The sequence below is a fragment of the Trachinotus anak genome, unplaced genomic scaffold (assembly GCF_046630095.1).
Source record: "Trachinotus anak isolate AG129_WGS33_773 ecotype Australia unplaced genomic scaffold, CSIRO_AGI_Tana_v1 ptg000013l, whole genome shotgun sequence".
Classification (NCBI taxonomy): domain Eukaryota; kingdom Metazoa; phylum Chordata; class Actinopteri; order Carangiformes; family Carangidae; genus Trachinotus; species Trachinotus anak.
In genome coordinates, this window is record NW_027273864.1 from 29463540 (window position 1) to 29474744 (window position 11205).

The window sequence follows — 11205 nt, forward strand, 5'->3', positions numbered from 1 at the left end:
GGAGGCTCAGGCGGGAGGCTCAAGGTGGAGGCTCAGGGTGGAGGCTCAGGCTGGAGGCTCAGGCGGGAGGCTCAGGGTGGAGGCTCAGGGTGGAGGCTCAAGGTGGAGGCTCAGGCGGGAGGCTCAGGGTGGAGGCTCAAGGTGGAGGCTCAGGGTGGAGGCTCAGGGTGGAAGCTCAGGCAGGAGGCTCAAGGTGGAGGCTCAGGCGGGAGGCTCAGGGTGGAGGCTCAGGCAGGAGACTCAGGGTGGAGGCCCAGGCTGGAGGCTCAGGCTGGAGGCTCAGGGTGGAGGCTCAGGCGGGAGGCTCAAGGTGGAGGCCCAGGCTGGAGGCTCAGGCTGGAGGCTCAGGGTGGAGGCTCAAGGTGGAGGCTCAGGCGGGAGGCTCAAGGTGGAGGCTCAGGCGGGAGGCTCAGGGTGGAGGCTCAAGGTGGAGGCTCAGGGTGGAGGCTCAGGGTGGAGGCCCAGGCTGGAGGCTCAGGCTGGAGGCTCAGGGTGGAGGCTCAAGGTGGAGGCTCAGGCGGGAGGCTCAAGGTGGAGGCTCAGGGTGGAGGCTCAGGCTGGAGGCTCAGGCGGGAGGCTCAAGGTGGAGGCTCAGGGTGGAGGCTCAAGGTGGAGGCTCAGGCGGGAGGCTCAGGGTGGAGGCTCAAGGTGGAGGCTCAGGGTGGAGGCTCAGGGTGGAAGCTCAGGCAGGAGGCTCAAGGTGGAGGCTCAGGCGGGAGGCTCAGGGTGGAGGCTCAAGGTGGAGGCTCAGGGTGGAGGCTCAGGGTGGAAGCTCAGGCAGGAGGCTCAAGGTGGAGGCTCAGGCGGGAGGCTCAGGGTGGAGGCTCAAGGTGGAGGCTCAGGGTGGAGGCCCAGGGTGGAGGCTCAGGGTGGAAGCTCAGGCAGGAGGCCCAGGGTGGAGGCTCAGGGTGGAGGCCCAGACTGAGCCTCCACCAAGGTTTGCACAAGTGAGAAATCTGCCACGAAGGTTTTGTGTCTGTTTTCTCTCACAGAGGCTCTCAAGCAGAGAATAAACCCAACCAAGCACTTCTGGTGCCTAAAGCGAACCAAGTAGTTTTGTTACCTAAACCTAACTATGAATGAAAACTGAAAATAAAAACTAAAGAAAATAAAGATAATGAAAATAATGAGTTAACAGAGTCAAAAAAAAGTGATATGGGACCCAAACACCAACTCAGCCTCCACTTGTCTTTGCTGAGCTTTCTCTGAGTTGAGGGACCAGGGGAGGGTGGACACAGGACCTGAAGCTGCTCATTGTCTCAACAGCTGAATCAGAGGAGCGCTGTGGAAGGTGCCTGTGTTCTTTCTGAGCTCGACAACAATTTCCTTTGTCTTATCAATGTTGAGAGAATTGTTGATCGATCTGGCACCAGCAGGTCAGCCACCTCTCTCCTGTATCTGGACTGTGTACTTTTCTGATTTTTGGCAGCTTCAGACTCTTGAAAGCATATTTATGAGTTTCAGACTATATTTCTTCAAACACTATTCGTTCTCTCAGATATGGTCTTGTTGTGTGTAACAACAGATACAGTGATATAGATCTTTGGCAAGAAAACAAACAAGTGTGTTTCCAAAAATGTCGCAGTGCTCCTTTATGAAAGCTCCTTGTTTCAAACATGCTTGTCAGCCTGAGAGTACATGACAGTTTCATTATTTCCCCCACACACACAAAACTCTTCTCTGAAGCTGAAATGATTACGTTGTTTAGTCAAGTATTTGACTGACAGAAAAATAATTGGCAATGATTCTGCCTGAGACAGAGGTGAGTCAGGTCCTTCGGGCAGAAAACAGGAGAACACCCTGAATGTTTCACAGCCTCCCCGTGGATATTCACACCCAGTCAGTCGACCTAGAATAAAAACTCAATTAAAATATTTCAAAATAAAAGACTGCCCCCTCCAAATTCTTTGTATAACATTATCTCTCTAGCTACAGCCCCATGCACACAACTGCAGGCGCTTCAGCTGATGGAGGAATCTGCAACATGGCAGGGTTAGAGTGTAAAGTTTAAGTTCCCATGTTATTGAACTGGGGTTTAACAAATGATCAGTTAGATACCAAATGTAAACAGAAAGTTGATGCAGAAACAGAAACCACGTCCGTGCATCCACAAAGTTTAATATAAACGTTCACAAGATAAACCTGCAGGCATTCAATCATTGTTACACAACCACACATCTCTTACATGCACAAAGAGAATCAGACACATGAAATTCATAAATGTCATTCCATATAGTGAGGGTGGATCAGTCTGTCGGTTCAGGCTGAACCACTGTATATATTACATTCTAGGAGAGGAGGAAACACAGTTCAGTCACTACTAATTACAGTTAGCACAGTAGTCTTAATAATCGTTGTTTTTTAGGATATGAAAACAAATGATCAGTAGAGAAACAGCTGTAACGAGTTTTCTCTGTTACACACAGATTATCATCAGACGCTAAGCAGTGTTACAACTTCAGCCGAGAACAGAATAACGAACATGCACATTTTTCGACATGCTGGAAGCTGTGTAAAGTTGCATAAGACCCCATGGTGATGATAAAAAAATATGAAATACAAACACAAATACTAAAATCTAGAGGATTCATACAGTGATTTATTTTCCCCTTTTATTTGCCTCGTTCACACCCCTGCATCAGTCCCCCGGGCCGCGGCCCCCGCAACTGCTTACTAACCGGTCAAACTTCATTCCTCCATCACCAAGAGTTGTTTTCCAGTGGTGAAAAGTGATGCTAATGTTCAAGCTTGTTTTGCTTCTATTTCCTTCATTTATTTCCTTCTACTGAAGTTAGCATGTGTCGTCACTTCTGACACCGAGTCATAGTGTTTTCTGATGTGCCTTGTTGTGTGTTATTGCTTCATATTACACAGTTTTTTTGTTTTGCATCTAACCTATGATGCAGTGTGGATGTACAGTGGAGCGAACACTGCTCATCCTCTGTTGTGTCTTATGAACTGCATCTGTGGTTCGGAGAGTTTTCCTGTAGGCAGCAGAGCTTTATCTGGCTCTCTGGGTTGGTGACACAATAAAAACACTTTGAAATTACATTAATACATTTCTAATTTGCCAAATACAGTTTGAAGGAAATGTAGTTGCTGTCTAGATTCAGGGGAAATGTGTTTTTCAGGAAATGCTACTTCTTGCACCACACACAGTCATAGGAAGGTGGTCATGGTGGATGGTGGACAGACCGTCGTTCATTTGCTCTGTGTGGACGTGGTTTTGCAGTTTTGTAATGACAGTTGGATTTTAGCAAATAAATCTAATATACTACATTGTTATGCAAACTCATTCATTAAAGAGTTTTCCTCATTATGCTGATAAAACATGAGATTCAGTGGCATTATGTTCCTCTCGAGACGTGTGGGCGCGGCGCTCATTAAAACTACTCTGACGTAATTTTTAGGAGACCGGTTTAAACAAAGACATGCAGTGTGTGGAGGAAACATTAGTGTTTCTCTGATGCCGGTTACAGGCACATTAGCCTCCTGCTGTGTGAACCTCCCCTGCACTCAGCCCTGGAAACGGTGTGAGGTCACGGTAAGCACATAATAAAGTAAACAATAGAGTTTGCTGGAGGAGATCGCACAGGGAACAGGAAAGATGTGTCTCCAGCTGAAGACCATGAGAGATAGAGCAAACATATTTAGGTCTGGGTAGCACATAGAATTAATTCAAGCAATTCAAATTTGAGCTTTCATGAAAAAGGTCGACAATGTTCTGCACAGTTTAGCACACGTGGACCTAAAGATTTGATGTTGCAGTCATGTTTTGGTCTCGCTGTATTTTGTTGGAAAATCAAATTTTATCAAAATTGTGAAGTTTTATTTTTCGGTTGTATCACTCAGCCCTTGATGTAAAAGTAATGTGACTGAACATTAAGAATATATATCTATATATGTATATATATAGATATATATTTCTATGTATAAATGTATTTATGGCTCAGTCCATCGACAAACCTGTTTTATTGTTCAAACGATGGACACAGTTAATTAATTAATTATATATTTTTTATGTCTGTGTAACCCAGCTCCACGTTGGTGCCTCAGTGTGCCGTCAGTGTTAGGACTCTCTCTCTGGCAGCTGAGTCATGTAGGGACTGAAGAAGTCTCTCAGGAGGCTCTGCACCCGGGCGGCCTGGGGGCTCCCAGCGGCAGCGACCAGTGCCGGGTTCAGGTCCAGGTTCAGGACTTTTGTGGGGTTGAAAGCAGCAGAGCGGGTCTGGGCGGTGTGGAGACCCTCGATGGCGCTGGACAGCCAGATGAGTCTCTTGAGACTCTGGATGTTTCGGCCGCGGTCGTGCATCAGCTGGTGCTCGGTCACAGCTCGGCGGCTGAAGGGAGACGGAGGAGAGAGCGAGATCAGCACATCCTCAGTGCATCTCCTCACTATTCAGTCAACACTCAGGAATCAGACAAATTCATATGAGATGATATTTAAAGTTGAAAATCATCAATCTGAGTTGTGCAATTTCAAAAACATCCCCAGACATATATCGAACATCCACACTCGTGCAGGATGATATTTATAAATCACATTTCACTGAAAAACTAAATCAGGGAAACAATTCCTGATTTTGTTATAGAGGCTGATGAATCCTCAAATTTCTATGAGCTTCTATAATCTGGACACTTTAATGAAATACACCTTTAAAAACATCTTGTGAACCTGTAATTTTGCAGGAAAGAAATTGGATTTTGTGGATATTTTGTTGTTTTGCTGTGACTCTGGATGTCTGTGTCATTGAAAAGATCATTTTCAGTGGATTACTCCCTGAAGCTACATCCGATACACACAAACATTTTCCCACTACTTTTTTTAATTACTCTGTTTTTTTCAGTGCATAGTGTTGATCATGTCAAAGCAATAAAAATCATCATGTGAGATTGTTGGCAGAAACAGTCGTCTCACCTCTCGCTCTGTTGACACCGGCCTGCTGCAAAGATGACGAGGAGCAGGACAGTGAGCCACTGCACAGGTCTGTGGGACATCTGCATCTTCTGGAATGAAACACCAAGAGCATCACATCGAGTCATTCAAAGAAAAAAGAGCATTTAGGCAAACAACTAGTTCCCAACCATTCTGACTTCTGACCTCATATCATATCATATATTGGTTGTGACCAGTTCAAACTAAAGTTTTCTTTGCTTTTACTGAATTAAAATAACTTTTTGAGTTTTGAATAAGTGAAATTCTTGAATTCACAAGAAAAGCACAGATTTTTGAGTCAGGAAAGACGGAGACGAGTTTTTCTTACAACCAATCAGATTTATCTTGTGATCCTGACCACCAGGCTGAGAGCCACTGAGTTAGAAAACTGACTCAATTACAGAATTATAAAGCATGAAAAACTACAGGAACTCATTCCACATATTTCATGATCTGAAAACTCAACGTTCAGATGCTGCTTTTCCTCCACTTCACCTGCAAAACATTTCAGTCTCGGTCAGATCACAGTAAACACACCAACAGGCTCAGTGATGACAGGCGTGGTTAACCAGCCCATCCACGAACACAAGTGATTTTTAACAATACAGCAAAAAGTCAACAAATATCAACAATAAATCAAATTATAGCTACTAGCTCATGAAAGAGGAACCTTAAAGTGCTGTAAAGTATCATCACTGCAGCTTTTTAAATATCCTCACACCTTTAAACGATATGTGTATAATTACATCAGCTTCCATCAGTAAATAATGACAAACACAGTTTCACTGTTTAGTGCTGAAAAAACCAACGACATGTACGTTTTTCAGAGTAGAATATAAACTCTACACTGAACTGAAACCCTGAAAGTCTCAGAACAACACGACACGACCTCTCTGCCCTGCAGACACGCACAGCTCCGTGTGTCTGTGGGTGTTTTTAAAAATACAGCTTTTTTATTGATCACTGACGGTGACATCAGCAGGATGTAATCAGAGGCTCTACGCAGAGAAAGGCATTATGGGTAACCACAGGTTCCCAGAGGAGCCGACTGTTTTATCCAATCCCCGACACCGGTTCAAAATGGAAGATAAAAACAGGTTACAACATCACCAGGTGACCTGTGTGTGTGTGTGTGTGTGTGTGTGTGTGTGTGTGTGTGTGTTCGCCTCAGCCCAGCCTTTAGTCAATCCACCACATGGACAGACATGAAAACTTCTCTGATTTTCTTCTCCTTAATTTTCCATTTTTAAAAAAAATGTCACAATAATCAAAGCAAAAAGCAAAATTCTATTATAAAATAAATCAGACAGAACTACAACATCATGCTTTTCTAACCTGAGCAGGAAAATCTGCTCAAGTTAAACAAATCATCACATTCACGGAAGTAACTTTAAAGAGAACAGAAGAAAAAACAAGTTACAAAATAAAAAAAATTAAAAAATGAATATTAAAATTAGTTGAAATAAAATAAAACAACCTACTTTATCACTTTTAGCTTCGTTGTACTTACATAGTCCCTGTTGGTGACAGCAGCTCCTCTAATGATCAGACACTAAAGTGACTTCAGGTTCGACCTCGAGACCTTTTATAAAGCCCCCTGACGCACACACACACACACACACACACACACACACACACACACACACACACACACACACACACCCGTTGTTCAGACCTCCCACAGGCTTAAGAGTCACAACAAATTGAAAGTGGGGCCTTTGATTTGACAATGAAACAAACGTCAGCGCCGTCATCTCTCTGACATGTGATTTTTGTGTCTGCGGAGAGAAAACCTCAAACATTTTCCAGGTTATTTGTGTAGAAACAATCCCAGAAAGCCTCCTGCGTCTCAGTGCGACAGCGGAGGAGGTTAACACACTCTTTACATAATCAGGTGTTTTGAAAAGGAGGATGAAATTCAATTCAGGGATTATTATTTTTCTATTTCCTGGTCTAATCCTCCCCGTTCCTCTTGGAGAGATTCAAGCGTCTGACAAAGAGGAATTTAGAAAAATGGGGCTGAAGGTTTTTCTGGATGTTGCGGGAGCAGACACACAGGACTGAGTCAGGGTTGGTGAAGTGCACGTCAGCAAACTCTCCGTCAGCTCAGGGCTAAACTTTCCTGAACACGCTCAGTCTGAAGAATCCTGTTGCCTGGAGCTCTTCTCCAGCTTCTTGACATTACAGCATCCACCACCCCCCAACACTAATGAACCCAAATAAACTGGAGTCCCCTAGTTGCTGCGGTGCCAACACAGTTACCGTTAGAAACGCAGTTGTCTTGACAACACCTTCCAGGATGAGTTTCCCTCAGTGAGAAATGCAGGCCGCCGTCAGAGGCTCGTGGGCAGAGAGATGAAGTGAGGAGAAGTGATTTAATTCATTAAGGAGCAAATGATGGTGGTGTGAAGAAATTCAAAGAGAATGGAGATGGACAGAGAAGAAAGAAAAGAAGAAGAAGAAGAGGAGGAGGAGGAGGAGGAGGAGGAGGAGGAGCGACGGATCAGCAGATGGAGGTAAATGATTCTCACAGCAGGAAGCAGAGACGATGATCTGAGTCTGGTTCGGTCTCTGTCACATTCGAGAACCAATATTCAAGTTGTGTTTTACAGAAGAAATCAGGGCCTGTATTTATTAAACTGCTACTGAGGGATAAATAACATTCTTTCACTTTAACATCTCCACACAAACCCAAGAAAAAAAAGCAAAAATTTTACACCTTGAGATTCTCTGAGAGCTGCAGAGGAAAGTGTGTGAAGTTCAGAGTCGTTAATCTTGTGTTTATAATGACTGATCAAATTATAATCAATAACACATCAGCGGAAGCACTATGTTTAATCCGGAGTTGTGTAGTTTCAGTTCAGTGTTTAAATTTGTTGGGATGTTACAACACTTTTCTGTATGTTGATCAGGGGACACAACACAAAATAAAGCTGCTTTCAATTAGATTTTTCTTCTTGCAATCACTTGTCTGAACTTATTATTTGATTTCTTATTGTAAAAGTATCAGATTTTTATTTTTCAGTTCTTTCCACATATTTTTTAATTGTAATTTCTTTCCTGCTGCAGTTTGTTCTCCGGTTGTTCTTTCCCTTCATGTCGTCCCTATGAACTGTATGTGCTAAACATGTATTTGATTTTTTTCCATATGTAACTTGCTACTGGAGAATTTCACACACACAAAATTAACTTTTCACAAAACTGATATTACACATTTTTCTTTGAAATCACATTTTGTAAAATGAGTAAAATTTTGACCTGTCACAGCCGGAAAGTGACAGATGTAGAAGATAAAACTAAAGATGATGATGATGATGAATTCAGGGTGGTGGTCTCTCAACACTGTCATGGTTTACATAGAACAGAGCCATTGTTAATGTTGCCGACGTGTGTGTGTGTGTGTGTGTGTGTGTGTTGTCTAGCTTGTTCTGTCACTGTGCTCATGATGAAAATTTGCTCCAATCTAATTCTGGTTCAGCAAATCAAACAGTAACATTCTTAAATAAAGTGTTTGCTCCCTTTCAAATGAAATAAATAAACAGATAAACACTGTGAGTAACATCTGTGCTTGTGAAAATCTCTGCTGTGAGAAAAGGTCCATGCTGGGGACAGGACGTCTCACTGACGCTGACAGTTACCTGCAGAGAGCTTGAACCAGAGACTGATCGATAACAGAGCAGAATCATTCTTCAAGGAACACGGTGGGAATTCAGCAAATTCACATGATCATTATCCTGAAATCAGGAACTTGTGCTCCTCAAATGATTTTAAAGAGCACAGACTTCGCTCTGAAAGATCAATAACATCTGTTTTACTGTGAATCAAGTGCATATCTGTTGGTTTCTGTGTGCAGCAGAGCCTCCTGCAGCCTGTGTCTCTGCAGCAGGAGGTGTGAGGCGGCCGGGGGCCACATGGCGGCAGTGCTGCACCGAGCAGCTCAGACAGGAAGTCCTGGGTCCCCATCACCGGAGCTGCAGGCGACACACAGGGAGTCAGGACAGCGACCCCCGGAGGCTGCAGAGCTTATCACAGAGGGTGAACAAACAGCTTGAGCATTTATTTATTCTTCCAGCCTGATCTTGTGCTGAGGGTGGCGCTGGAGAAAAGACCAGGCTCATTCAAACCTGGAGGGTTCATCCTCTGGAGAGCAGGAATATCAGATACTGTATTTTCATGTCATGTCAGTCAGGTGAGTGGAATTAAACATACGGTACTTTGTCATGTATGGAATGTAATTTTAATCAATATCAAATAAATAAATAAATACAGATATGAAATAAATCCTAAAATAAATAAATTAGGTCATACATGTAGAAATGTGTAAATAAATGTAATTATAAATATATAACTGAACTGAACCCGGCTACAAAATTTATTCATTCACTTAAGGTATTTATTTATTTATTGAATTATTTTTAGATTTATAGTTACATTTATTTATATATTTCTACATTTATTACAAAGAATTTATTGATTTCAGGATTTATTTGATAGCTGTATTTATCCGCTTATGTATTTATTATTTATTTATTTATTTAATATTGATTAAAATAGCATTCCATAATCATGGAGTAAAGTACCACATTTCCTCAAATAACAATCAGGAGTCATTAAAAGTCAGGTCAGGGGTGTGGCTGAAGGCTGGGCAGGGGTGGATCAACCCATGGCTCCTGCCCCTGAAATGTGCCTGCCAGCCTATGATGTACATTTCTACTGCTTTTGATAAATTCAACAATGTAATCTTGCTCTTTTCAGCACTTTGTTGTACTGGATTACTCATCTAAAGAATTTGATTCATATATTCTGCTCCACTTTACTTTTGCTGCATCTGGTATGCCTGCAAAAGTTTCACAATAAAAGCCCTGTTAAGAAATATAGGGTTTCTGTCCACTGAAGTGGATTTTAATAAAAAATGACCAATTACACCAACATCAAACAGAGGGAATCAGAAATCAGCTCTGTTCCTACACAACCCTGCCCCAAACACAGGCCTGTTAGTTTCTGTTTGAGGAAATACAGTATCTACATATTTTTGATATTTCTGCATTTTGCTGTTGTTTCTTCTTCCCCCGTGAACTGTCCAGTTCTCCTCAGTTTATCTGTTTATGTTGCTGTGAACTTCCTCTGTGTCCTGGGTGAAGCGTAGACGAGGGCCCTTCACTGCAGAGACCTGAGTCTGGTCGGGTTCATTCAGTCCAGTCAAGGTTGGGAGGGTCTCACTGTGTTTCTGCAGATCTCAGGTCTGTTTCCATGAATATCATCGCTCGTTATTGCACGTTATCAACATGAATGGTCGGCTGGGTCGCTATGGTAACTATATCCACCGTATACTCCCACTCTGTGAAAATAAAATAAGATCAGAACAAGATCCCTGGAGGGTCAGAGCGTCCTGCATGAAACCAGCCTGCAGGTCAGAGAAAAGGGTTTTTTATGACTCTGTCTTTACTTCTGATGAATGAAGGGTTTTTTTGTTTAGTTTTTTCAATTGAGAGAGAAAATTTGAGTCTCTTCAGATCTGAGGGGTCATTCAGTTTTTCCTCCTTGTTATTCTTGTGCTGAATGCAATAAAACATATTCAGTTTCCTCATTCAGGACAGAGCTTTATTGTGAAGGGATGTGTTACCTGTGTCATCAGTGGGATGGTTTAGAGTTTCCATGTGTTTTAATATATGTGGAGAAAAACAAAGCGACAATTGAAAATCCATTTTTATCCACTGTAGGAAAACACATTTTTCAGGTTCATGTTTTCACTGCTTTTCAAAGGTCAGTTTCTGGATCTGTTCTGAGACGAGAAGTATTTTGGATGAATATGTTGAACATGTTATTGCAAAATAAAGACATTTAAGGTGTTTTCTTACCAGTTACGTTTGTTTATATTTTATTTATTTATATTTGAAAAATCTAGTTTTTTTTTTTAATTTTGTGGCCATATCCCTCCACCACTCGGACTCATATCAGATCACGTCCCTGTTTATCCAGGGTCATGTAAATATCGACCATCTGTGTGAAATTAGTCATAATTCATGCTGTGTGAAATCTTGAGTTATGGCTAAAAAGTGTTTTGTGAAGTCACAGTGACCTTTGACCTTTGACCTCTGACCACCAAGCTCTAATCAGTTCATCTTTGAGTCCAAGTGAATGTTTCTATTAAATCTGAAGAAATTCCCTCAAGGTGTCACTGAGATATCGTGTTCACGAGAACGGGACAAACAGACATGAAAACATGATGTTTCTCCGGACCTGGCTGTCGCTGGGCAGAGGCATACAAA

The 11205-nt window shown here is 42.5% G+C and overlaps 1 protein-coding gene and 1 pseudogene across 2 annotated transcripts; both read right to left on the minus strand.

The window, feature by feature from the left end:
* Positions 1–32: 32 nt before the first annotated feature.
* LOC139630006 (uncharacterized) lies at positions 33–2692 on the minus strand (annotated as a pseudogene).
* Positions 2099–6534, minus strand: pth4 (parathyroid hormone 4). 2 transcript variants are annotated; one of them, XM_071495313.1, is made up of 3 exons: positions 6447–6534; positions 4919–5007; positions 2099–4340 (listed from the first exon to the last, which is right to left on the minus strand). In XM_071495313.1, exons 2-3 carry the CDS (start codon positions 5002–5004, stop codon positions 4070–4072), a joined length of 357 nt encoding a protein of 118 aa, XP_071351414.1. In that variant the 5' UTR covers positions 5005–5007; positions 6447–6534; the 3' UTR covers positions 2099–4069. The 2 variants fall into 2 exon arrangements, with proteins under 2 accessions (XP_071351414.1, XP_071351413.1); XM_071495312.1 differs by lacking the exon at positions 6447–6534 and having other exon boundaries at positions 4919–5069.
* Between the last annotated feature and the right edge of the window lie 4671 nt (positions 6535–11205).